The 27,794-nt window shown below is 41.2% G+C and overlaps 7 protein-coding genes across 7 annotated transcripts; 6 read left to right on the top strand and 1 right to left on the bottom strand.

The window, feature by feature from the left end:
* Nucleotides 1-1,901: 1,901 nt before the first annotated feature.
* On the top strand, nucleotides 1,902-2,158 carry CTAM01_13151 (uncharacterized protein; the record flags this gene model as incomplete). The annotated part of the gene is made up of 2 exons (XM_060529156.1): nucleotides 1,902-1,913; nucleotides 2,012-2,158. 2 exons carry the CDS (start codon nucleotides 1,902-1,904, stop codon nucleotides 2,156-2,158), a joined length of 159 nt encoding a protein of 52 aa, XP_060376300.1.
* Nucleotides 2,159-2,660: 502 nt separating this feature from the next.
* Nucleotides 2,661-4,322, top strand: CTAM01_13150 (uncharacterized protein; the record flags this gene model as incomplete). The annotated part of the gene is made up of 4 exons (XM_060529155.1): nucleotides 2,661-3,131; nucleotides 3,195-3,247; nucleotides 3,321-3,360; nucleotides 4,149-4,322. The coding sequence occupies 4 exons, from the start codon at nucleotides 2,661-2,663 to the stop codon at nucleotides 4,320-4,322; spliced, it is 738 nt and encodes a 245-aa protein (XP_060376299.1).
* Nucleotides 4,323-13,661: 9,339 nt separating this feature from the next.
* On the top strand, nucleotides 13,662-14,009 carry CTAM01_13149 (uncharacterized protein; the record flags this gene model as incomplete). Its single annotated transcript, XM_060529154.1, has 2 exons — nucleotides 13,662-13,817; nucleotides 13,902-14,009. 2 exons carry the CDS (start codon nucleotides 13,662-13,664, stop codon nucleotides 14,007-14,009), a joined length of 264 nt encoding a protein of 87 aa, XP_060376298.1.
* Nucleotides 14,010-14,290: 281 nt separating this feature from the next.
* CTAM01_13148 (uncharacterized protein) lies at nucleotides 14,291-16,093 on the top strand (the record flags this gene model as incomplete). Its single annotated transcript, XM_060529153.1, has 4 exons — nucleotides 14,291-14,803; nucleotides 14,858-15,217; nucleotides 15,270-15,323; nucleotides 15,644-16,093. The coding sequence occupies 4 exons, from the start codon at nucleotides 14,291-14,293 to the stop codon at nucleotides 16,091-16,093; spliced, it is 1,377 nt and encodes a 458-aa protein (XP_060376297.1).
* A 1,232-nt stretch (nucleotides 16,094-17,325) lies between these two features.
* On the top strand, nucleotides 17,326-19,288 carry CTAM01_13147 (arginyl-tRNA synthetase; the record flags this gene model as incomplete). Its single annotated transcript, XM_060529152.1, has 2 exons — nucleotides 17,326-17,607; nucleotides 17,666-19,288. The coding sequence occupies 2 exons, from the start codon at nucleotides 17,326-17,328 to the stop codon at nucleotides 19,286-19,288; spliced, it is 1,905 nt and encodes a 634-aa protein (XP_060376296.1).
* Nucleotides 19,289-20,587: 1,299 nt separating this feature from the next.
* On the top strand, nucleotides 20,588-21,946 carry CTAM01_13146 (uncharacterized protein; the record flags this gene model as incomplete). The annotated part of the gene is made up of 1 exon (XM_060529151.1): nucleotides 20,588-21,946. The coding sequence occupies one exon, from the start codon at nucleotides 20,588-20,590 to the stop codon at nucleotides 21,944-21,946; it is 1,359 nt and encodes a 452-aa protein (XP_060376295.1).
* A 1,023-nt stretch (nucleotides 21,947-22,969) lies between these two features.
* Nucleotides 22,970-24,527, bottom strand: CTAM01_13145 (uncharacterized protein; the record flags this gene model as incomplete). The annotated part of the gene is made up of 6 exons (XM_060529150.1): nucleotides 22,970-23,522; nucleotides 23,580-23,683; nucleotides 23,737-23,896; nucleotides 23,960-24,053; nucleotides 24,108-24,170; nucleotides 24,230-24,527. Coding segments are annotated over 6 exons (1,272 nt in total), but the record flags the coding sequence as incomplete, so codon positions are not given.
* Nucleotides 24,528-27,794: the final 3,267 nt, after the last annotated feature.

The raw sequence follows: 27,794 nt of genomic DNA, 5'->3' as shown, positions 1-27,794 counted from the left end.
ATTTCACTCCGCATCCGAGATAAGATCCCACCACGAAAAGGGGAGGTTCGATTTGGACATGGTAAACCAGGAGATCCTCAGAGCAGAATTTGGGGCAATTCTAAATCATGGAATCAGGCCATCCGCCATCACCGAGTCGTGGATAGTTGCATTCTGGAGGGGGAAGAAAGTTCATCAAAGGTATGAGCTCAGAGCTTGGCCAATCGACAAGGAACTGGCTCAAAACGGCTGGCGCTATGGCAGAGGAAGGACGTAGCGTCTTTGAAGGTTCGAAAACTTCCCTGTTGGACACGCTAGTGTTTGTCTTGAATTTTGATTCATTCCGAATTCTGACCATCCTCCCTGCTATGCAAACCATGAACACTGTGTTCTTGGCCAACCGTCCTTAGACGTTGCAATACCTCAGCGGGGTTCCGGCCAGCAGAGGAAGGCGCAGAATAACCAAGGCGCATGCCTATCGCCTGATTATCAAAGAGGAGGAAAGGTTTTACTTATTGCAAGCCGTAGAGATTATTACGTGATTCGACGCAGCCTTTAATCGTTTGTGGAAATTGGCCGTGTCACCGAGATGCAAAAACGAAAAATTCCGGACGTAAGACAAAAGGGCAGTCAGTGCCCCTTGTAAGATAGTCCGCTTTCAAAGGATCAGGTACCTAGGTACCGGTACTACCCTAGGTACGGAATACAGCCGACCTGCTTAGCGGCATCCCTCTCATGTCTCGAGTGGGGGAACACGATCGTCAACTTACTTGCAGTAGGAGGCGCAGCGAATGTTTGGAGCATGAAGTTTCCTCGTAATACTTAATAAGCCTAAACACCTCTATTGTCGGATTGGAAGTCCAATTCGACCGCGGCGTACGGCCGACTGCGCAGGGGCCAATTAGGGCCCCTATCATCGATTATCGCAGCCTGCCCAACCTACGGTTGGAACCTCCCTTTTACACCTACGCAGCAGAATATATAGTCAATTGACCTACTTCGTCAAAACCACGGTTCGAACCAATCGACCAATATCCCTGTGATAGGGATACCAACACCTATCTCATCCCTTCAACTCCTCCAATTCGCTTCTTGGTAAGAAAGCCTCACTGGCCATGCCAGCTTGACGGGTGCGACATCTGCGGCGATGTAGCTATTCGCATCGGAGTGGCCAAACGGGTGTCTTGATGGCGGTTTGTGTAAGACATGAAGGCCGGATTCTCATCGGTTTCAAAACAACGGTGCCGAACTGTTGCGGAATGAACAACTGGACACGCGGGCACACGAATGCAAGGACGGACGAGGTAGGTCCTCGGTATTATTCTTGAGTGGAAGACTGCGATCAAGTGGAAAGGAAATTTTCTCGATTGCGTCAGCTCTGTGTAGAGGTACTTAACTCTTCGTTGGGCAAGATGGTTGAGTCAACCTTCCACCTTTGCTGTCCGACTTTCCACTTCTGCTGTCCATTCACACTCGTTTCGCCTCAAGGCACTCACAGTCTTTACCGACCCACCCACGTTCACTTTCGCTATTGGTAGCACAGCCTTTCTGGATAAAGAAGTTGGGGCATCCACTTGGAGCTGTGATAGCAGCCTTAACGACCAAGACATCACTCTCGGCCAATCACCCCCCTAATCGGTCAATGTGACTACTTTGCTGGCTGCCTTGATTAACTGATGCATGCGGTCTTGTCCAATTGATTATCAAAAGAAGACGACGCCTCAGAATCGTCACCAGGGAGATATTTGGGACCATCCGGCAGACGGGGGAAGGACGTCGCCTGTATTGCAGGACTCACTGAGTCAATGGTACATTTACCACTGTTCTTCTCTCGTGATACAGACTATAACTATATCGATCCTCGCCCATCAGTCACTGATACTACGCTTCTTGTCCAGCCTCCGAGAAAGAAATATGCGTTTATGTGGACTTGCGTAAGTACTTGATAGTCCGTTCCGCTGCCCATCCAGCTCGCCAGCCTTGTTCCCTCCATGATTAAAATTTACATAAAAAATACTAATCTTAATCCCAGTGTTGCTGTGGACAAGGCGGTATGACTGTAGTCATAGATCCTTGCCCCAATTGCCGCTATCCGCGCTGTTCGCGGTGCAGGGTGGAAAGGGTCCAGACACGCCAGCAGGAACAAAGTCTGCAGTCGCCTGATAGCCCAGTTGTATGAGAACGTGTGGTAAATAAGGCGCAATTGCTAGCCGGCAATTACGGTTCCGTTTTTGTACGACAGAACGTCTCTACTGTAAAACTTCACTCCATTCCTTTTGCTCTACACTTCTTGTATCTTAACCGCATTCATTATTTCAGTTTCTCAATCCATATTTGTTGTAGTCTAAAATTACCTGATTGTAAACCCCGTTCGTTGTAGACAATTCTCGCTTCAACGCTTTCTGTCACTTTCTAGCTTTCGACTACTGCTCACGGGAAGTGATAAGGGGAAAAGATAGAGGCTAAATTGCTTGTTTACAGTGATTGGTGCGCTCTGTCTCATTGGAGCTTCAATACCATACGAGCTGTTGCTACAAACACAGGATTTCTGGAGATCTGTTACACGGCTTATGACTAGAGTATCTTATCTTGAAAGCGGAGTTTCGGCTTCAATCTTAGGAGTAACATCTTTTTCAACACACGACTTAGTATTGGGACCTACCTCTACTTCTCCGAGCTAGATGAGCAGCAAAATAGACGCGGAGGTCGCTCTCCGGGTGGTGAATGGCTCAGATAAGCCTGCCGGACTCCCGAAGCCGAAAGACGTGCAGATTTCAAGAGTGAACAAGCGCTCTGGAGCATTCGCTTGGCCGTCGAGGTTCTTCTTGCGAGAAAACATCTCAGTCAGCTGGGATAACTCGCCCTTCATCGCCGAGGACCTCAAATCGAACGCTGCAGAGCTAGAGGGAGACGATGTCGGTTTCATGCTTAGAACCGAAGAGAATTGGGCGCCGGACCGATATCGGATTGACTGTATTCTTGACATCGTCCGGGAAGCTAGCCTCAGAAAGCTTCGGGAAGGAGATGAAGGTGCACAGAGAGAGAAGATCGCACTCCTAATCGACGGCAACAACTCCGGGGCACAACCAACTTTCCGGGAGTTTCTTGGCGGCCTCACCGCGCAAGAGCTGTATGAAGAACTCAGGAAGCAGGTTAGTGGTCTTCTTCGCACGAGATCCCCCGAAATCATGAATGCTCATCAGACACTTTATTAGCGCTATGGTGATGACGACGAGGTCCCCATTGTTAATGGTGACCGGAGATTGATGTGAGTTTCAAGTTAAATATGAATGTTCGCTTGATAGTTGTTGAGAGAATGATCGAAACTGACTTTCTACTAGCTACATCTCTAATTTGGATGCATGGGGCATTCTCGCACTTGTTAGGACTGCACCTGAATCTCTATCTCGTCTTTTGGGCGACTTCATGATCAACTATATATGTGCAAGCCCGTCAATCGGAGTTTCATTTTCTGTGGGTCTGACTTCCTTAACATTGTGTTATGTTAGCGCTAATAACCCAACAAGACTGAGGGGCCAGAGACATTCACTATGCAGTTTTCCTTACCATTTCGTGTATGGAGATCTAACAATGGATTGATGAGTGACAATCGTCAAAAGAAGCCTTCAGGAGAGCCACTTCGAGCATCGAGAAATGCCACATTCTTGAGGTGCCTAGCGCAGTGTCAAGGGCCTCTGAACTACACGGATGGCATCTACGCTACTACCATGAGTTGTATGGTCACTGGCTATGACCAATGGCGTTGGACCGGATTGGTTCTCTTGGAAACCTGGTTCGATGAAATCCTTGATGACCCGTCGCCAGATATGATAACTCGATACGAGAACGATTTCCAGGATGGAATGTTCTCAGATCCTCTGTGCAGAGGAAAGGATGATGCGACCAGAACCGAGTGGTCTCCTCGGCCTTATTTCATCCGTGTTCTCGAGATACGTATTGTACAGATTTATCGAGAGTGGACTTTTCTATTCGCGAGACTTGACGAAAGATTGAAGGGGATAGTGAGTGTTTGCCCCCAATGTTCCTCCGTTGTCATCAGGCCAAAATGTCGCTTACAAGTCCCATCTACCTAGACCAGGCGGCAGAAAGATTTGATAGTACGTGCCCGGGTACCAGCAAAAGAACCACGAGAATTCCAATCGAGACAGGGTCAGATTCTGCGGGAGTTCGATGAGTTTGAAAGGGGCTTCAGCGAACTTAAGGACATTCTAGAAGACCTCGCGCAGGATTTGAAAGAGACCGCCAGAAGCGGCGAATCCTTCATGAATACGGACGTCCGCTATCTTATCAACGATAACGAACCAGAAGACACATCTCTTTGATTTGCACACTAGACGCAAATCCGAAACACATTCACCATTCTGATCGAGCCACTAGGGATGGGACTTAGAGACATGCAGCAAAAGTCCAGAGACAAGATAAATGAGGCTACGCCGAGTTCACTGGCAAGAGCGAATAGTATCGTGTTCAATTTCCGCCCGTGGTACCATCTCGTAATGTGCATCTCTACGAGCCTTGCGTGCTAGTATAAAGTACGATTGTAATTTTGCCTTCGTATCGCTGCTGGGTTTATTAAGAACTGACATAAGATTCAGTCTTAGGACGTCACGAGAACCGTGGTAAGGAATTCTAACCCTAGGGGCCAACTAACGAAGCTTGAGGAGGCAAACTAGAATTGGAACATCCTCTGCCTTTAGGGGGCAGTTAAGGTAAGGCTTGATTGCCGAAGTATGGAGGTAATACTCACGTCGCGAAGGAGAGAAACTAAATTCAGGGTAACCACATAGGGCACCGGTCAATAAGTGAGGGTATCCTTCTAAACGATAGCTGTCCTCCTTCTGAGGGGTTTATTACGTCTTGCGAGGATGTCTTTCTATAAATGGTAAATACAAGTAGTAGTGTTTGGGCCGGAGTCACGATTATTAACACTTTAAACTGAGATGACTTTTGTTAGAGAACGCTAGAGTACTCTCGATAAGTATGGGCTAAGAGAATTTTATGTCCGTATCTTTCTAAGCACTGCTAAATAAAAGTTAATATTAGTATCCCTATTATAGGGTAGTTAGTTTAAACCGTAGGTTAACGAAGAGATTAATTAAATTATATAAATTTCTATATAAGTATAAAAAAGAGGTTCTAACTATAAGTTAAGCTAATTATAATAATTATAAATAGGGCCCCTAATTAGCCCTTATATAATTAGCTATATACTATAGTTAAATTAGATTTCTAATTTAATATTAACTTTTTCTTTTTTTTATTAATTTATTTATTATAATTAGAAGTATAATTTAACCTCAGGCCCGTTTATTAAGTCGTTTCCTTTTCCTTCTTTTTTTTACTCTTTTTATATAACTTATCTTTTTATTTATATATTAACTTTTTTATTACTTATAAATTATTTTAACCCCTTATTAAGTATTACTTTTATAAAAGCGTTAATAAGGTTATTATCCTTATTAATTTAACGTATTTTAAGAATTTCGCGTTTTTTATATAATTACTTAAGGGTTATAATATCGATTATAAGCCTCTTTTCTTTTATTATTCCTAATTTAATAAAGTATTTATACAATAAATAGGAATTAGTATAAATAACCGTTAGGATTAGTAAAAAGTTAAGTTAATTAATAATCCTCTTTAGTATTATTAAAATTACGTAAGCAAGGTTAATATTATTAATTATACTATAAACTTTTAATATTAGGATACTTCTTATTATTTACTTACTTTTAGTTAATAAGTAATAAATTATATTACTATATATAGTAAATTCGCTTTTATTTATATTCTTATTAACTAGGATAATAATATACCCTAATTATAAAATAAGGTTGTTATTATTTATAAATAACTTATTAATAAAGACGTAAAGTTTATTAATAGCGAAGTTAATTAAATAATAAACGAGGCCTTAATTAAGATTTATTTATTATTATTTAAGTTACTTATTAAGTACTTTAATATTTTATTTATTTAGTTCTATAGCTTATATTACTTTAATATAGTTAAAAATTACTTTAAGTTAATATATATTTATAATATATATCCTTTATATAAGCTTAGCTTTATATTGTTTTTTAATATTAATTACGTTCGGGTTAATAAAAATAATTTTTTTACCTTACCCCTTTTATTAAAAAACGACGGTTTCTCTTTTAATTATAAGAATTTTATTATTAAATATTAATAAGTTATTTATCATAAGGACCTTTTTTAATTTTATTATAAAGCCCGCTTTTTAAAGCTCTTTATTCTCTTTTTTTATAAAATTAATATTAAATAGGCTTAATATATTATTAGTCTATATTCTAATAATTTTAAATTATTTACTTTTTTATTTAGAAATTAATAAGTACGGGTCGTATATAAATATAACTATTAATAATTAATTAATATAAAAATTGTAATATATAGCTTATTAATAAGTACCTAATTTTACGAGCTTATATAGTAGTTTAAGTATTTTAATAATCGTACTTTTTAAATATTTACTAACTATTTTTTTTAATAAGTAAGCTAGGATTTTCTTTATAAGCCCTATAGCTAATTAAGTATAGGCCTAAGTAATATTATAGCTCTAAATTTCGTATCCCTTTTTTTATAACAATATTATTAGTATTATTATTAATTATTAATTATAGTATTATATTATAAATAATTAGGTAAGTAGCGTCGCCTTTTTAATATTACTATACCTTTAAATTATATACTTAGATTTCTTATATAGTTAGGGTATTCCTTTTCTTTTAATTTTACGTACTATTTATAATTTAAATATACGGAGACTTTTATATTTCTTGGGGTCGTAAAGGATAAATTAATAAACCCCTCGATTATATAAAATATTTACTTTAATAAGATCTAATCCCTTATATAGCTTTTTAATAATTATAATAATACCTTTTTTATATAATTTAATTACTAATTTAAAATCGGCTTTTTCTTTTATTATATAAAAAGTATTAATTACCTCGTTATTAATAATAAATTATTACGTTAAGGCTTACTATTATAGTTTTTTATAACGTTTTATTAATAATATTAATACCCTTTTAGTAATTTCCTCTTCTTTATTATTTATTAATATTATTATAACGATTTTATTAAAAATAATTTTTTATATTTTTATTACTAGTTATACGGTTTTTCTTAGCTCTTTTTTTTTTATAAGCTAGAAATTACCTTAATAGGATCTATATAATATAGTTTAATTATAATAATTAATATTTTAAGTAGCTAGTTACGATTTTTCGTAACTACGTAAAAGCGCTTATTAATAAAAATTAATTTATATAACTTAGCTTATTACTAAGTAATTTTATACTAAATTTATATATTTAAATTTAGGGGTATATTTAAATTAGTCCCTATATTAGGCCTATTATATATAGTAATTACTTTATTAACTTACTTTTTTATACTTACTTTGTGTAGTACTTATATTACTTTTTTAATTACTTAGGCTCGTTAGCTTATATTTAATAATAGTAGTAAGGCTAAAGTCGTTTTTAAATATATTTTAAATATTAATAGTATTAATATAAAACCGTTAAGTCCTATAGTATTATTATAGTATTTAAGTACTATTTAAAGGCATTCGTTATTAATAAAATTGGGATTTTCTTTTTTAATAATCTTAAATACCCTTTTTAGTTATTAATATACCCTTTTTATTTTTTAATACTATAGTACGCTTTTATAAGTACGATTTTTAGTTATATACTATAAGCTATTGTATTTTTTTTAAATTTTATTAACTTAAAACTCGTATTAACGTTAGTTTTAATATTATTTAATAATCCTTAGTATATATTAATCTAGCTTTTTTATAAAGCTACTTATACTATTTTTATTTATAAATCCTAAAGGAATTACCCTACTTAAAATAATATAGCTTCGTTAATTATATATAAGACCGGTTGACTATTTAAATAAAAAATATTAATAACGATTTCCTAATTAAAATTAAGCTTATTATATAATTTAAATTTAAATTTACGTAGGCTTTGCGTATTTATTTAGTATTAATAATATATTTTTATTAACTACTCTAGCGCCCCTATTTTAATATCCTTATTACTTAATTATTTTAAGAAGTTATATAACCTCGTAACTAATAAATACTTAAATTTTTAATATAATTATTTAAGTTTATTTTTTATTAAGTAATTAATTAACTTTATATTATTAATAAGCTTTATAAACGCGTACCCCTATTATTATTTAACTATTTTAAAGTACTTATTACTAGAGATTTTATTCTTTATATTATTAAATATAATACTTAGTTAATTTATATTTTTTAAATATAAGAGAAATAGGGTATTAATAAGTAGAATATAAAAAGTTATCGTTTTAAAGTATATCTCTATTTTTATTATACTTAGAATAACGATTTCTTTACTTAGGCTAAAGCTAATTTTCGTAATACTTATTATTAATATATTAAGCATTATTAATACGATTTTTTATAGTACTTAGAATTACCTCTTTTTTTTTATTAACTATTATAATACCTTAGTATTTAAGATAATCCTATAAAAATTATTTAGGCCGTACTTTTTGCTCGTATAAAATGCTTATATAGGCTTAGTATTTAAATAATTTAAGTAATATAAAAAGGACCCCTCTAGCTACCCCTAGAATTACTTAGTACTATTTTTTTTTAATATTAATAAAAATAGTATTTTCTTTTTAAATATTAAAAAAATAGAATTCTATATTATTAAATTTGTTTTTTTATTTATTTTTATATCCGTTATCTAAAGGACCTTTTTTTACTATCCATAAATAAAAGCCTATTTATTAAGAGCTTTTATTACTTTTTATTTATTTAGTTTTATATATCCTCTAAAAACTAATAATATAAAAAATAAATAGTTAATATTATTAACTTTATTATAATCTAATTCGTTAATATAGGAAGTAAGATCTTTTTTATTTTTTAAATTTCCTAGGGGGGGTGGATATTTTAAGCTATTATTTTAATTACTATTACTAAGTTCTATACCCCCAGATCTATTCTTATATATAATAAAAAATTAGCTAAACTAATAAAAGCTAGTTTTATTATTTATTACCCTCGACTTTTTATATTATTTATATAATTTAATACGCTCTTTTTTAAAATAATTACTTAATTAATATCTATCCTTTTTATAAATAAAATATTATTTTTTTTATTACCTTATTTATAAATTAAATCTTTACTTATTTAATAAATTTAGGCCTTCTTATTAACGATTACTATACCTAGTCTTTTTTTTTTTTTATTATATATTTAGTTAATTTAATATTATTAATAAGGGCCGTTATATATTTAAAAATAAGTTTAGTATAATATTTTTATTTTAATATTAAAGCTAGATCTTAGTTTTAAATAAAGCGTTTTATAGTTTTTGGGCGCTTAGTATAGAGTTATTTTTATTTTTAATATATATTAAACTATAATATAAAAATATTTAATTTTCCGTTTATTAATCCCCTTATTTAGCTAGGTTTTTATTAACTTATCGATTTAATTAATAAGCTTTTTTAGGATTTTTATTCGTAATTTTCTTTTTATTATTTTAATTATAAATATAAAAGAAATTATTTATAGCTTAAATAAGAGCTTTAGATTCTTATTATAAGTTTTAAAATAGCTTTAGATTATATTAATAATATTAAAAAAGTTGTTCTAATTAAGATTATATACTACTTTATAATAATAATTAAAGGCTTTACTTACAAATATAATATTAATTACTAAATAATATTAATATTCCCTAATCCCGACTTTTTTATAATAGTTATAAAATATTATTAAGGTTTTTTATAAAACCTCGTACTTCTTCTTAGAATATAATTTCTTTTTTAAAAAAATCTTTTTAAAATTTATAAATTACTTTGTATTTACTGCTATATTTTCAATATTTATATACGATCCTTATGTTATTATATATTATTAATAACTTCGGGTCGTTTACTTCCTTTTTTATTAGCTAATTAGTACCGAATTTTATATTAATAATAATAACGAGTTATAAATTAAAATAAGTAAAATTATTAATTATTATACGTTTAGTACTATATTTTACTTTTATATATCTTTTTATAATAATAAATTATTATTAATAATTATAAAAAAAAAATCTAGGTCGTTTACCTTTTTTTTAAATTTATTAAAATAATTATATACTCTATTAACTTATACCTAGTTTTATAGTACGAATTCTTTTTTTATAATCGTTATTATTAAGATTTTATATAGTTTTTATAATTATAATTATATTAATAATACCCCTTGCTTATAAAAAAATTTATTAACTACTTTTATAATTCCTAAGCTTATGCTTATAAACTATTTATCTAGCTAATAACTAAGGTTATCTATAATTTTATAAAATAGGGATTACCTCTATAGCCCCTTTTTTTTATAAACCTTAATTAAATAGATTAATACTACGTTAATTTACTTATTATTAAGCTAATTTATAATTTTATATATTTACGTCCCTTAATAATTTAAGTTAATATTTACCTACTTATAAAAAATTAGGATTCTATTTAAAATCGGGGTTTTTTTTCTTTTTTTTTACCCTAACTCGCTAAGGGTCGTACTCTAGCTTATATTTATATTAATAATTATTAATATATTTAATCTTAATAAGGATATATTTAATTTACGTACTAATTATAATAAATCCGTACTTTTATTACTTAACGAATTTATTAAAGTTTAAGTAATTCTTACTTCTTCTTATTATCTTATTACTACTCTCGTTTTTACTATTTTTAATAATTACTATTACCTTTTTAAATTACTAATTATTATACTTATTAAGATTTTCTTTTTTATTTAATATAAAAAAATAAGCTTTAGTAGCTCCTTTTTTAATAATAATAATAAATATTTATATTATTATAAAAAAACGTAATAATTAGTCTTAGGATCTTTACTAATTACTAATTTTTATTATTCTTTATATTTCTAACTTTTTAAGCCTTATACTCTTTATAATTTCTAAATTACTTTTTTTCTTAACTTACTTTTTTTAAAGTAGTATTTTAAAAAAATAGTTAAAAATAGACGTTAAATAGCTCGTAAAAAAGCTAAATAGGTTATTAAGAGCTAAATAGGTTATTAAATATTATTAATAAAGTTAAGCTCTTTTTTTTATAAAATTAAGGATTTAAAGGACTTATTAAAAATACTTATTATTTTATTACTTATATTAAGTAAAGTTAATTATTTTAAAAAAAATTTCTTTTATAGCTTTTTAGTACCCTATTTTATATTTTTTAAATAGTCTTTTTTATAGCTTAATTATTATTAAGTAATTATTACTTATTAATAATCCTTTTTATTACTTAGTTAATTTTTTAAAATTAATAATTTTATATTAAGAGCTTAATATAAAAAAAAGCTCTTTAGTAGCTTTTTAAAGGATTTTTTTTTTTTTTTTAGAGCCGTATTTTCTTAACTTTTTTTTAAGTTAATTATAATTTTAATAAAAGGTCGTAAGACTACTTTAAGATAGCTACTTTTTTTTTAAGTTAATTTTTAAGATTTATAATATTCTTAACTCGATATTATTAAGATCTCTAAATTTCTTTTTCTTTTATTAAATTATTTTTTATATTATATTTTTAAATAATACTCGGGGGGTAGTTAAGGGGGCTATAAAAAAATCGTTTAGATTATAAGCTTTAAAATCGTATTTATAAGATCTTTATAATATTAGGCCTTTTTATATACTATAAATCTCTTAGTTTAATAACTTTTATATAAGTTCTTATTACGCTTATTAAAAATATTTACGTTTAAAAATCCTTTTTTTTTAATTACGTAGTACTTTTTTATATTATATTATTAAGCTCGTTTATTATATTAATTAATTAAGTAAATAAGTACTACGTAAGTATTTTTTTTTATTAATTTAGTTAGTTAATTTCTAATTATAAGCTAACTATAGAAAAATTATTTAATAAAAAAGCTACTTAAAGTAATAATAAAAGGCTAGTTATTTAAATAGTTTTATTAATTAATATAGTTTAACGTAATAAACGTTAACTTTTTATAAATAATAAAAAGCTATAATTACTTAATTCTATATAATATTTAAAAATCGCCTCTTTTTTTATTTACTTTTATAAAATTAATTAATATAAATTTCTTATCTTATATAGTATTAAAAAGTTATCTTTTTTATATATTAAAATACTTTATTAATTTATAATAATAAAATTTAATTATTAATTAATATTAATATCCTTATTATAAAGTAGTTAGTTCGAACTATAAGTTAATAAAAAGATTAATTAAACTATATAAATTTTTATATAAGTATAAAAAAGAGGTTCTAACCGTAGGTTAAGCTAGTTATGATAATTATAAATAAGGCCCCTAATTAGCCCTTGCGCAGTTAGCCGTATGCCGCGGTCGAATTAGACTTCTAATCCGATAGTTAAAACAATTTGAGGCGCGGTTCGCCCCTCTTCGAACCAGGCGACCAAGACTTAGCTCTAACCCAAAAGGATTAGCCTTGGTCCTTTCATGATTGCAGCCTCATTATCTGCCTTAAGTACCATGCATTGATACCTGAACCTTGTTTGAACATGCCAAGGATCAATCGCAGTTGAGAGCGACAGGTGAATTTGGAGTGCGACCCTCTGCCCAACTTTTTGGAGATTGAGTATTTATGGCAGGGAAGTAGCTAAAAAATAAATACCCTCCTGACTTTACGTCTCCCTTGATTGTATTCGCACTTCATTTTCTTGTTTGTTCCTCAGCCTTGAACACGAAAGAATTTGTACTCATGTGGATAGTGGTATGTTTCCTTCGATTCAACCAACGGAAAAGAATAGTCTCTACAGCCCTAGCTGCTCAATTCAACCGATTAAGTGCTACTTTGAGCAGTTTAGCATGAAGGTAAGCAGTCATAGACCCTTGTGTTACCCTTCGATACTGCCGTTGCCATCGATGTCACGCTGACAGACTGCAGACACAGCATCAGCATCATTACAGTAACTCACACAAATGATCTCACTACCAATAGCCTGAGTGCTTAGTACTTGAGAGATTGGTGACGATTAGGCAAGACAGTAAGGGACAACGCACGAGCATAGTGTGTGCGCATGAGCAGTCACTACAGTGGTGACAGGGAACATCGCGATATACACTGTTTACTCGAGGCGAGAATCAAAATTGCTGAAAAAGCACTTGAGTTAGCCAAGGAGCACCTATAGCTCTTACATCTCCCGATATCAAAAGGTCTCTAAGTTTTATAGTAAGCTCTTTTCTACCCAACAAGAGTCCAAGACCGTTGTCATGTATATTCAAAAGCTCGTGCCGACCATTATCTTGAATGAATGCTTGTCAGCACGGTCCTTCAAAGTTTTGATTGTGTTGTATGATATCTGATCTTTATTTGCAGGTTTTCTCTGCATGAATTCTCTAGATGTTGAACGATAGCCAGCTTCACAGCGGCTTTGGTTGGCCTCAGCAATTCTCGCAAAAAGGAAAGATAGCCAGGAATTTTGAAAATGTACCGTGGCTAAGCTACCAAGAAGAGTTCAACTCACCGAGAGACGCTTTTAGCTTTTTTTTCCAATTTGACGATGATGACGTGAGGTATCATGGGCGCGTCCGTCCTGTCCTTGATATTTGTCAGAATATGGACCTTCGCGACCTTCCCAGCATCGACTCCCTCGACGGGGAGAAGAGAGTGGCTTGGTTGATAGAAGGTCAGCTTGTTGATGGCGTCATCAATTTTCGAGATTGCTTGGGATCATTAACTGCTCGCCGACTCGCTGAAGCTTTGTCGAAACCAGTAAGTTCCTGCGGAGCACCAATCTGCAGTATCATCATGACCAATGGAAGTTTATAATTGTCAGTGCTCTGACAAAATCGACAGCGCTATCGGAATACTACAACTATCAACAGACAAGAACAAGACAATGCCCGAGAAATGAACCTGGATAAAGAAACACCAGCTTTTGATGCTGAGCGTCGCCTACTGTAAGAACCCGCGCCTACCCCTCAAATCATTTCACTAGAAGCAAAGAGACGGTCGAGACATTTTTCCATGGATCGAGATATTCATAGCTAATGTAGTTATCTTACCAACTTGGATTGTTGGAGTATTGTCGCGCTGGTGAGAACTGCTCCTATCTCACAGGCTCGGCTTCTTGGAGACTTTTTTCACAAGCATCTGAGCTCCAGAGCGTCAATAGGGGTCGCATTCGAGGTGAGACTCAACGTATGAATTTTTAGGCTGTTATAAGAGTGCTAATGAGTTTGTCTATGGTTCTTCATCAGGTTCAGGGGCATCCATTGTTCTCCCTTGAATTTTACCTGCCGTTTCGAGCCTGGCGGAAAACCAAACGTCTTCTCAGAGATGAAAGAATCAAGATATCGGACCAAGAATCTCTCCGATCATCAATGAATGTCACACACTTGATGCCTCCAGGAGGTGGTGACGAGGCGAATCAGGTTCACGGTATCTACGGAGGTCATATTGCTTGTTTGGTCAGCGGGCATGATTATTGGCAATGGACAGCATACTTCTCTATCGACACGTGGTTCGATGAAGATGAAGGCATAAATGACCAAGTGACACGTTATGATAATGACATGGAAGATGAAAGCGGATGCGACTTTGAGCCGGATCCTTGTAGCGGTGGACAAGACGACGCCAGAAAGCCATACTGGAACCCACGAGTTTGGTTTCTCCGCATATTTGGCATTCGACTAGATCAAATCAAAGACGAATGGGAATGTATATTCCTTCACTTAGGAAATAGTATGGAGCGACAGGTATGATCCCACTACGAGGACCCAAAACCGGCGAAATGATAATGTATCCTCTAGGATCGGGAGCATAAGATGCTCCTCCGTGAAGAACGACTATCACCTGGACTTACTAGTACTGAGCGGCATGGATCTAGGGTCAATTCCCTGAAGACCTTGATGCTAGAGTCTAGAGATATTCTGCAAGATCTCCTGAGCGTCGTCCGGGAAACGGTGAAGATCGGGGCATCTTTCCTGTCAACGGAAGTGAACTTCTTTCTTCAAGTCGACGGACAGGCCGGAGACACGTCGGAGTGCTACCCTTATCTTAGGGACATCAGGCGGATATTCAATGAGCTAGATCAGCTCAGCTTTCGACTAGAAAGCTATCAGGAGAAATGCAACTCCGTGATACAATGCTGTGAAGCACTCAAGAATAATGTGTGGCCCGAGTACTTGTCTCATACACACTGTAGTCACTGACAGGTCTTAGAATCCCCTAAGAATATTCTCACCAATCTCAGACGAGCGATCTGCTGTCAGCTCTGTAGGTGTAATCTTGTCCGAGTAAGAATTCCTGGACCTCGTCGCTTACGACACACAGCACGGCATGCTGCAAGTACAGGTGGAGATGGAGAAATTGCGAAACGTGAGGCCCCTCACTTGTAGAAGAAAAGCTAAGGGCTAATAAAATAAGCAGGAGTTGATACAACTGAGGGTGAAAAACGAACAACTTATTGCCATCGAGCCAAAGGATGTGGAGGAAGTTCGCGTCCTCGCATTTAGCACACTGGTCAGTCTGAAATTCTATCCCGCCCGTTTGACGAAGATGAGCGATTGACTACTAACACAATTTGGCATTCGTAGCTTACGCAGGCTTTCTCGCAAACTACTGCACTTTTTAGCGCAGAGGGCGTTATCGCCTTCACAAAGAACTGGCAATCATTTCTAATATCACTTCTCGTAGCGTATGGCATTAACTTTTCGATCGGAACCGCCTTTCTTATTTGGATTCGAAGGGCGCGCCGAAGATTGCAAGATGCATGTGCCTCGAAGTCAGAGCCGTTGCTGCCTGTCGTGCAGCCTACGCAGAATCTCGACGCTGCCTCCGCTATCACGTTGAGATCAAGAAGTGACCCTGTGACTCAAGGCATTTCCACACACATTGCTTCGATAAGATTCAATGAGGGTGGCATCACAGTCCACAACCGGCGTCGATTCTCAGACAGATTCTGGTCAAGCTATAGGCAGCCGGAGAGGATGGATGATATTGAACTCGGAAATAGGAACGCTTCAACTGTTGAGGAATTGACATGACTTTAGAAATCGTGTGGGAAACAGCATGCTTTGATTTGGGCATTTGGCTTTTAATTGGTCGGCTATCTTGTTTACTTTCTTTTATGTATCTAAGGAGTACAGATAAGTGTCGATGATCCGGCTTGATTGAACTTCAAATTTGTGTACTGAAACTCACAGCTCGGCCGCTGCGACGACGGCTACGTTTCCATATGATGTCTTCAAAATGACCTTTCAATCTCAAAAGCGACGAGACAGCGGCCGAGAAAGAGCCGATCGATCGAGCCTGTGCTGTCGAAACGTCTTATGGATCTGTCCAAAAGCACCGCGGACATTGATGGGAGCGACCGAGGCAATCTCGACCGGATCTTTCATCGCATTGACGGGCTGTCGCCTCCGGAACGGACGGTAGGGATAGGTTTTGGTCTAGAGATTGAAGAAGGTTCGGTTTTCGACCTTCTGTGGCTCATCAGGTGGACATCTGTGGTCTTTTGCGTTGTGTTAGGCGTCATATGAGCGGCTCAACGGGTAATATCGAGAAAAGGTTCGCCATTCAACTTGCCTAATAGCGTTCTCGATGGTTAGTGTGGCATTTTTGAAGTTTTCGGCGTCTAGGAGCTATTCGGGCAGCGAAGAGACAGGCCAAAACGTGTAAGAGGGCTGCCTATCTCAAGGCCTGCAAATGTAAAGTCAATACATTTGGACTGACATTTCTTGAGGGTGATAACGAGTAGTCTGCTAGTCCAGAGCTAGCTCAATCATATCCCTTTGTAGATGATTGCGAACTGGAGCAGAGCTAAAGAAAGACTGGAGCGGAATGTCATGATGCTATTTGACAGTAGACGGGATAGTTCGACGGCTATTCCTCGGGGACAAAGTCGCATGTTATGTCAATAAAGAAAAGTATGTAAGATAGCTAGGAAGGACTGAGGCGAGGGATCGATGCGTTAGCAAGACACCTGTCATCCTGGTAATGCCAATCCAAAGTTGTCGTATACCATGCGCGGTAGCCTCATTCAACGACTGGGTGATAGCATCTGCGTCTGCAAGTTTGGGAATCCAACCAATCCAGCGACGCCGCGTTGGCTGCCTTCGGTGCCCGACCACACCAACGGCCCATTTCGTCACTCCGCTGCTATCGCTGAAGAAAGAGACAATTCTCCCATCGTTTGTGATAGCGCTTGCCTGTTTTCTTTCTTCCACACACACCAAAGCAGGTGGTCACAAGATACTTGTCAGATCCCAGTAACACTATGGCGACTTTGTCAATCAACGGCCTTCAATCTTCACTTGGGAGGCTGAGCCTCGAAAAGCCTCTTCCCTCCTTTCCGGTCGCCGATGTGTTAGTGCGCCCGTTAGATATCTGGCGTTCCTACTTAGCCACTATCGTGGCGGAGGTGGCAGACTGCGAACCAGCTGTTGCATATGAAGCGATCCAGTCTACGGCTGCCATTTCCATGGGCGATCTAGCCATCATTCTGCCTCGTCTCAAGATCAAAGCGAACGCCGAGGCCGCAGCTGCACTGCTAGACAAGGTTATTACACAAGTGAACGTTGGAAGTACCTCCCTAGGCTGACAGAAAACAAATGCAGTTTCCGAAGTCACCTCTATACACCTTTCCATTCGTCGACGGGGTTCACATCCGCATCTTTTCCTCCCCGTTCTTCCTTCCCAGACTTCTCATCCCCTTCATAGCCGACCGCAAAGAATTGTATGGAAGCGATGAAGTTTTTGGTTTGAGGGATGTGGCATCACCCGAGTCTGGACGCAAAAAGGTCATCGTCGAGTTCTCGTCGCCTAACATTGCACAAGAGTTTGTAGGCAGGCACCTACGTAGCACAATCAACGGTGCTGCTATCGCCAACCTACATGAGCGGATGGGATGGGAGGTTGGTCGATTGAACTTTTTGGGCGACTGGGGTAAGAACATCGCTCTTCTCGCCGTCGGCTGGAACAAGTTCGGCTCGGAGGAAGCCTTTGCCAAAGATCCCATTCGTCACTTACTCGATGTACACAACCAGATCAACGAGCTGTTCAAGCCTGAGCAAGAGGCAAGCGCAAAGGCGAAGGATGAAGGAAAGAATACAGCCGAGATTGAGTCACAGGGCATTTACGCTGAACGTGATGCGTTCTCCAAGAAATGGGAGGAAGGGGATGCCGATGCCTTAGCCCTGACTACCAGGTTCCGCGACGTTTATGTCGAAGATTACACCAAAGCCTATGCTCGTCTCGGCATCAAGTTTGATGAGTATGCCGGAGAGTCACAGTTCACGCCAGAGTCAATTGCGGAAGTTGAGACAGTCCTCAAGGAGAAGGGGATATCCGAGGAGAGCGATGGTTCGTGGCTCATCGACTTCAAGAAGCACGGGGCGAAAGGTCTCGGCACTGGTATGATCCGCAACCGTACTGGCACGACCATGTACTTCTCCCGCGACCTAGCCGCGGTCCTTGATCGTGAGAAGAAGTTTGCGTTCGACAAGATGATTTATGTCGTCGCTTCGGAGCAGGACTCCCATTTCCGCTGCGTGATCAAAGCACTCGAGCTAATGGGGAGAGAAGATCTCGCCAAGAAGATTCAACACGTCAACTTTGGCAAGGTTCAGGGCCTGTCGTCCCAACTCGGCAACGCGCACTTGTTGGGAGACATGCTAAACCAATGCGCCAACGCAGTGAGAGACGCCATGGCGACGGAGGAGAATGCTGGGGCCCCTCTTGCCGCCGCGGAGCCTTTCGGCATCACATCGCTTCTTGCTCAAGACATGCACACCAAGCGTAGCAACGGGTACGCGTTCGATAGTAAGAAGATGACCGAGTTCGAAAGCGAGACTGGCGCCCATCTTCAACTCCTTTACACTCGACTTTGTTTGACCATCAAGGAGCTTGGCGGTGATCCGACTGCGCTCGGAGAGATCGACTACGCGCATTTAGAAGAGGAAGAGTACACGAATCTCCTGAGACTCATGGCACAGTACCCTGATGTCATCAACGCTGCGTACAAAACCCTCGAGCCCTCGGCTGTGTTGACGTTCCTGTACCGGCTGGCCGAACAGTTGTTGGTATGTCTCGATGACGATGAGGGCGAGGGTGAAGACGAAGAGGAGGAGACTACCGATGACCCGGCGCTTGACCTTGCACGAGCTGTGCTGTATGAGAATGCCAGACAAGTCTTTGAGAATGGTATGAAGGTCCTCGGTATCAGCCCTCTGTCTTCCTAATTTCGACGCTCTGATTTTTGTCATTGTTGTAACTCGGGGGAAGGCAGGTTTGGTCATTGTTACATACCACTGAATGTGGTAAGATTGTCAAGGAACATTGGAAGGCGCATGATTTGTTGAAGTGGCTTTGTCATGAGATCATGACTTGATGACAGACATGGGAGCACAATAAGGATCCCAGGCTAGGTGGCAACTGTTTACTGTGTTGCATAGCAAAACTCAAAAATATTCAATATAATGTTCAGGCTTTTGTATGAAGCCCAGTGAAAGTGACGCCTGATGTCTCTCACACCTGTTCATAGCAATGTATATATAATCTCTTTTCTTGAGCTTAACTTGGGCAGAATGTTCCCAACAATCAGCTGTTCTGTGCCCCAATAATATCCATGATACAGAATCCTTCACTGAGAACGCTCTTCAGCTTATGTGCTCATGACTTGGTGTATCAACGCGGCCCAGTACGCGGCCATGCTCGACGTCCTGGGTCTTCAGGCCCTCTCACTTCTGGCGGAAGACGAATACGTCGGAAAGAAATAGAGAGAGGCAAGACGGGAAGGTAAGGATGCCAATGCCTGCCTGAATGAATGCGTAGAGGAACCCACTGATGGAAATATCTTCAAGAGTCGAAGTCCTTCTTCTTGACTTTTCTTCTTCACCACCACATCTGAAGTCAGCCATTCCTACCAACCACAATTTAGGTAAGCCCTCACTTTTCTCATCACTTGGTCCCTCCCTCCTCTCAAAATACACCCACTGCAAATGAATAGAACTTCCCTGCCTTCTAGCAGTGGAAAAAATTCTTCATTATCCTGAGCCCAGTCGCTCCTTCCTGCCTCGAGGTGAGGCCATTGTTTTTATTATCACTTTCCACCACGACCGCGCCCCACCCTCTCGTCCTCCTTCGCCCTCCCTCGCGCTCACCTTCACCCTCATCCTCACCTTTCTTCTTATTTTCTTTCTTGTCTTTTTCTCACCCATCACTTTCGAGATTCGGCTCGTTCACTCTTCAAGCTTCTTATCTTCACCCAGTCGCCTGTGTATCTCGCTCTGATACACCACTAACTGGCTAGATATAGCTAAGTGGCATGAACATTATTGCCCTCATCGCTATCGTATCACAACAACGCGCGCTGTGAGAGCTTCCACAACAAGTTGAATATTCCGGTAGGTAATCTCATTATCTTTGTTCATCCTCGAAGGTGGTTCTGACTTCTTTTAATGCAGATTCGTCCGCAAACAAAGAAATCTCTCACAAACCACCAACCTCTAGTCGCTCATCACTCCATCGACTCAACCATCATGTCTTCCCGCTCGCGCGACCGCGGTACCACCGTCATCTCGGCCGAAGAGCGCGCCAGACGCATCACGGAGGCCAAGAGCAAGATTCGCGAGAACGCGACCTTCACTCCCGCCCTTCTGGGCCGCATCGAGTCTCGCATCGATTCCAACGCCTTTCGTCGTTGCATCTCGGACAACACCATCTACCAGTCCCTCTGCAACTCGCTCAAGGACAAGAACGTCCCCGAGCGCGAACGTCGCCCCGATCTCGTCGACTTTCTCGCCCTTGAGGCCATCGTCGCCGTCAACTATGACGGTGAGTACAACAAGGTCCTGAAGGACCTCTTCATCCGCTGCAACACCGCCGCCTGGGTCGACAAGGCGGTTCTCGCGGCCAATCAGGAGTGGTACCGCGATAACCTCTCTGATGCCCGCAAGTTCATCAAGACTCTCATCAACAAGGTTGACTCCCAACTCTTGGAGATCATCCTCGAGGACATCGATACTAGCTTCTGGCGTCAGACTCTCAACGACCATGTCCTCTACAAGAAGATCCTTGAGAAGCTCAAGAACAACCGCGACCTCAGCCAGCGCGACGTTCTCACCGCTGTCGCTCTCAACGGCGGCAAGTACCCGACCGAGGTCTTCCGTCACCTCATTGTCCACCAGAACTCCGCCATGTGCCACTGGGGCAACAATGTTCAGGCCCAGCATGCCCTTTACGAGGATGACGAGTTCCAGGATACTCGGGCTCAGAACACCGTTGTCAGCGACACTATGGCCAACCTTGAGTCCTTCGCTGATGCGATGCATGATAAGGATAAGAGTAAGGAGATCCGAAAGAAGGTCCGCGAGCTGAAGGACATTATGAAAGGAGACCTCGGTCTTCTCCGTCACACCCTGGGTGGCCGCATTCAGAAGAATACTGGCGGAGGCGGAAGAGTCGCCATCGGAGGCATCGGCAACGATCTTACTCGCCTTAACAGCCTTACCGGCGGAGGCGGTACCGCTGGTGTCCTTGCTGGAGGTGCTGGAGATACTGGTGGTGTTGCTGGTGTCCATAGTACTGGCGGTACTGGTGGTGTCGGCGGCGGTGGTGGTCACTTGGGTACCGTGGGTGACTTCCAGACTCAGCTTCGCCCTACTCATCAGCGTCATGACTCTATCACCTCTTCTGCTGGCGGTCTCTTTGTCGGCCAGGATGGAGCTACTCCCAGAGGTTACGAGACGCCCCAGAGCCAGATGCAGGGCAACGGAAGCCTTGGTGTCGAGGGTGGTGGTATGGGTGGCTTGGGCAGTGCTCGCCTTCATGTTAAGAGAGAGGCCTTCAGCCCCGGCTCCGACTCTAGAGTTCCTGACCCCTTCAGCCCTTCTTACTAGGAGGCTTCTTTCGTGTATACTTACTGCTTAATCTGGGATTGGAAGGGACTAAGGACGGCGGCGGTGGAGGAAGGCCGACTTCTGGATTGACGCCGTTGACTGGCCTCTCGGATGAGAAGAGCTGTGTATTGCCGAACTAAGGCAGAGATTAGTGCAACAAGAACTTGACTTTCACTTCACCTGCTCTGTGCTCATCTGGATGTGTTTATAAGGTCAAAGCTTCAGAAACGTAAGGATGAGAAGCAAGGACGATGTGCTCTTTGTTGCTAGAGTTCCTTGTCTCTACACCGTAGTGAGATCCTGGATTGAACCCTCGATTCACTTTTCTGACTTTGCTGACTTCGGTGCTTCGCTTCCAGCCGTTTTCGATGCGCATCCGACAAAGCCTTTGGATTTAATCACAATGGAAGGCTTTTCTTGTGAAAAAGGGCTTTGATTGAACAGCATGAGAGTCAGGCTGATAGTCGCATTCCCACTCGATTTGCCTTTTGCTCAGCTCGGGTCGGTCCGCTGACAAGTCTGTGATGGCAAACCTTCTCAATCGACTGGATGACCAGCCAACCCAGTCGACCTCAAACTCTATTCTTGTCAAACGTAGGAATACAGGAGTGACGCAGCGAATGCCTGTTCCCATAGTCGTGAACAATACAAAATGTCAAGTTACTGGGGCCCTGGTGGCCAGGCAACCAGAAGCTTCTGGCTAATCGATTGGGAGGCTATCTCCATAGGTGTCAGGGGCCGATAGATAGAGTTGACTCTCTCTCGAGACGTTTTGATGGCACCAATACAACATTGTTAGCGTACGATATTGGAATCGGACAGGGAACTACTCCATCAACCTCATTCGGGTCTGGGTATCGCGGGACTCGGAATGTTGAGGAAAACACTCATAAATTGGGGAACACACGGCCTATGGTACCTGGATCCCTGTAGAGTCATACGAATTATTTGTACTATGTAGATAAATACCCAGCCATCATCAATATACTAAGTCGTTAATGATTTTCCCCTCCCGGATCTCCTTCAAACAGCCTCCCCTGGCTCTCTGGGATTGCTCGTAACCACAAACTCCGTCTTCTTCACAATAACCGGCGCGTCAAGATGATAATCGGCACTGCCGTCATCCGACCCCTTCCCTATCCTTGAGCTCTGCACCCCAATATCCCGGTCGCTGTGGTCGATCCCGCTGCCGAGCGGCTGCATACCGCTCATCCCCGGCCGCCAGCTCTGCAGCGCGTACCTGCTTCCGACGTTGCCGCTCTGGCCCGTCTTTCCGTAACCGCTCGCGGCACCGTACTTGTTGCTTCGGCTCCCGGATCTGCTCTTTTCGTTGAAGTATTTGACGAGGGGCGCGAGGGTCGGGATGCAGCAGACGATGATACCGAGGTTGTTCTCGATGGCGGACCACATGATGAGGGGCGAGGAGTCGAGGTAGTTCGCGAGGGCGTGGACGGTTTGGATTCGGATGATTTGGATGACGGTGATGAAGGCGCCGAGGCCGAAGAGGCCAAGGAGAACGAACTTCTTGCGCTTTTGGATCTTGGAGGATGCGAGGACGGGGAACGGGAGGAACATACTGAAAAAAGGACTGTCAGCTGGAATTTTAGTGACATGTTTGATTTGGGGAACATACACAATGACATCAAACGCGATCGTAAGAGACGCCATGCTGGTGTAGAAGGGAACTCCGGGAATGCAGGAGCCATTGGTGATCGTGGGGTCCCATTGCTTCGCGATCTACTCTTTGTCAATATCCGTTCTGTCTTGGGACAAGAAATGGATAAACTTACAGGCGTGCACAGATTTATTTGCACCAGCAGGAAGGCAACGTGATACGCGACGCAGAGACCGATGGTGACGAAAGTTGCCCACCTATAGGGACCCTTCGGAATGAAGCGGAGATATGAGAGAAGCAAGCTGATCTTGAATCCGAGAATACTGCTGATGTAGCTGGACTGGATGTTAGTTCTGATTTCATCTCGACGAATCTTTTCCAAGGATTTGAGCACTTACAAAGGAGCGCCGGCGTATTGCAGAAGACCAAAGTTATAGAGATTTTGCGCTGGCATGTCCTCCAGCTTTTCGAGCCCCAAGCCCCATTTTGTTTCTGCGGGTGGTTGTTAGACGCAAGACGAGTGGTGAAGATTGGAGACCATCGTACGAATAGTGCTGACGATTGCAAATCCGGCAGCCGCAAACCAGGTTGCAAAGATGACCCAGTCATCTATCGCCGACAAGTTAGTGCTCTGTCCAAAGGTCAAATCATCCAAGTTGAAAACATACCTGAACCAGCGGCCTTGAGCATGATCACACGGACGTATAACCGCAGCATCATGATGATCAACGACAGCGCCGTAAATACCAACGCGATGGCCGTGATCTGGGGACCCGTGGATGGTGTCCCCGGCGGTGTGTTGTAGGTCCACGACTCGCTCATCGTGGGCTGAAATGTTGCGAATAACCTCCTTCGAAACCCGGTCGGTGAACGCGGTGAAGTCAAGCCCAGACAGACGTAAGGCTGATGGTCTGCGGGCGAACGTCGTTCGACGGGATGTGGTAAGACGGGAAGGACGTTGCCGATCTAACCGACGAGCCTAGGTAGGAGACTAGGAGGAAAGGGACGAGTGGACAGAGGTGGCGGAGCCGACTGGGTTTAGACCGCTTTATCTGGACAGGAGCTCGTCGTTCATAACATCATTAGACTAGGCCTTTCAGCTAGTAACGTTCGTGCCAAGAGGGGAGGGGGAAGAGTGGAGGGAGTATCAATATACAAATAATATGCTCTTCCTTTCTGGCTTCTCTCCCCTTTCACATTTGCCTTTTTCCACATAGGCCCAACCTTATGGATTGGGTATCCTGTTCCGGTACCGAACATCTGGGCCAGAAGGCATCCCCTGTCGGAGCAGGTAAAAGATATCACACTTGAAGTAACGGCCAAGCCGGGCTGCAAGCACGAACTTTGTGAGAGGTTCTAGTCCGGATGTGTGAGGTGGGTGGACTCTGGAGGGCTTGTCCTCCGGGCCTTGTCCCTCGGATCGTCTACAAGGTAACGTCCCCCTCTTGCCTCGTGCACTGCACGTTTGCGAGAAGCTCGGGGGAGCCACGAGGAAGTTGGGAACACATACGGGGTCAAACTCCGTATGAGGGCCATTGGAGCAGCAGAGCCACAGAGCTTCTTTCCTCCCCCCCGCCGGAAAGTGTGCCGATGTTGCATTTCAGGAGTGCTTTCTGGAGACGAACGTATCCATGCCTGCATCTTGCAAAACGCATCGGGTTTGCGACCAGTCACCTCGAACTTTCGCTGAGCCACCGGCCGGAGAAGCGTCTGGGCTTCCTCGCCAGACCTGGGATTCTAGAAGAGACGTGGTCGTCGGCGGCCCCCGTTCCCTGCTGGCCGTCCCCCTTGTTGGACGCATATACGGAGTTCCTGTGGTACACGCACGCTATGCACGCGTGCGGGCATTGTACGCGGAACTAATTAGCGCAGATCCAGGGATGATGGTCTTTCATAAGAGAACCAGTTGTTGGTTCCCCTGACAGTCTGCCATACTGCCATATGTCGTTAAGCCCGTATTGTGGGAACCGCTGCCCGTGGGTTCTTCCATATTGTTGTGGAAGTTGAATCCCGAGCACGGAACCCATCCGAGGAAGAGAAATGAGCCGCAGTCTAAGCCAAACCCGAGGAGGTCCTTTATGTCACATGGCGTTACCGCGTATGATATATCACATTGGGGGCTAAAATGCCACAGTGGCAGAGGTGACAGCGGGAGATTTTGACAACTTGGCGGGCTAGCTTCAACTCGAATTTACGCAATTATCAAAATTCGTGGACCAAGGAGTGGAGGACGCAACCGCAATGTGGCCAGACTTGGTCCGTGTCGCGATGACAAGTCAGTGATGAATGTGACATGCGAGGATATCCCTGTCCGAGACACGCCGGTTCGGGCAATTTGCCATGTGCGGTAATGCTCTGGACTCTGGTATCGACATGCTATCCTTATAAAGCAGGTTGTCTCATAAAGCAAAGGTTTCTCCCTGAAGCAAACTTGTTTCCACGTATAGGGTCGTGTTTGCAATTAGCCACTAGCCAGCGATGCGCTGGATGGCCCTGAAGTATTGTATCGACCAAGAAACCTTCTGTTATCGAGCCAAGACCTCGTCAAAACGAAGTCGACTGAGACTTTGAGAGTTCAAGTTGCTGTGCCACATTCCGACCACGTGGGTCTGATATGCCGACTTGGCCTGCAGAGTGTGCCTGCACATCCATGCAAGTTGTAACCATGTCTTCAAGCCCCCCCCACCGATGAGAAATAAGTTCCAGAAGTTCTCAGCGCCATCCCGCTTTTCAGGTGAGCGTGTGTGCTCGAGCGCAAAGCGGCACAGCAAGAAACAATCGTTCGTGACTTGAATTTCTGAAGAATACGCTTCAAGTCTCTAACCCCAAACCCCCCCGGAACCGTATCCGTACCCAGCCGGCCAGCCTTCTCGGGCATATGCGGAGACGAGAAATTTTGGCTTTGGGACGTCCGCGGGAACTGGAGAATGATCAGGAGAGGGAGGCGATCCGGGCACGAGGGAACCACTTGAAAAAGGAGGAAAGGGTCCTCTTCGTGACTCGGGCACGCTGACATCGACAATTTTCCATTGTTCCACGCCCTACGGAAGATTTTTTTCGGATCCGAACTTCCCTCTTGCCAAGGAACCAAACCAAGGGAGCAGCCACAGTCTTAGCTCCCAGTTACCACACACACCTTTCGGAGGAAGAAAAAAAACGTTGATCGGGACGGGACGTGAATGTCTGTGCTGTCCTGCCGCTGGCGTCGTGGTGGCTGACTGTTTGTTTTGCTGCCCGCGCGTATGAGGCACTTTAATGCCGATTTTGCACAACGGCCGCCAATCCATTTTCAATAGTGTTTCCTAGCACCGTTGATCTCAACTACTAGATGGACTGTTATGTCATGAGAACGTCCCAATAACGTTGATCCTATGACAGCACATGATCCAACTAAGCTGCACTGGAGTTTGGATGAACGTTGTGGTTCAACCACACCACTGTCTCATTCTTGAGTTCGTGAGACCCGAGGGGTGGGAGACCCTTGGAAGAGATTCTTGGGGCGCACCTAGTAGTATTTGCAGACAATGTCGCAATCAGCCAAAGCTTCGCAACTCGCACCCTGTTCTCCGATCGAGCATGAACCACTTATCAAGATATTTATCAGACGTTACAGCGGCGGCCCAATTCCATGGACAGTTTGACCCAGCCCCTTGTTCTTCTATACGTTGCCTCGTACGATGCGGTTGCTACCGAATCTTGGAGGAACCGAGGAACTTCATCTCATCGGCGTTTGGCGAGTTCAGGTTAGACCGCCGCGAGGCCCCTGCAGTTGGCCCGCCCTTGGAAGTCTGAAGGATGCATGGGTCTGCTTGATCGATCCTCTTTTCTTACCAAGGATCTGGTGGCGAGCCCCCAATCGGGCCGGGGTTCGATAGACTTTGCTGAAGAACCCCCGCAGCTTCAATTTCCGGCCCAGGTTGCGCCCGACTATTGAAGATTCCTCAAAAACGCCGAGGAGAAGTCCGGGATATTGTCCAGTCCAGTAACCACCAGTTGGTTCAGAGGTTGGTTAGTAACCAGCAACCAGACGTTACGAGATTCCGAACCGAACCGCACCAACGACAGGCCGGCCCTGGATATGAGCATCGACAGCATCGTCATTCTTGCGTCGATGGTAGCACCATCTCAACAGCCGGTTTCTCCCCATCGTCTCAGAGTATAAGCGAACTGCACTCTGCAAGGAACGATGCGTGATTCTGCAGCGATTTGGAGTTGTTAGACGAGGGATTCGTC

Source organism: Colletotrichum tamarilloi, assembly GCF_030869305.1.
Source record: "Colletotrichum tamarilloi strain Tom-12 chromosome Unknown Scaffold_89.1, whole genome shotgun sequence".
Taxonomy (NCBI): domain Eukaryota; kingdom Fungi; phylum Ascomycota; class Sordariomycetes; order Glomerellales; family Glomerellaceae; genus Colletotrichum; species Colletotrichum tamarilloi.
The sequence above is the reverse complement of the archived record's forward strand: the minus strand, read 5'-3'. Positions and strand labels throughout refer to the sequence as shown.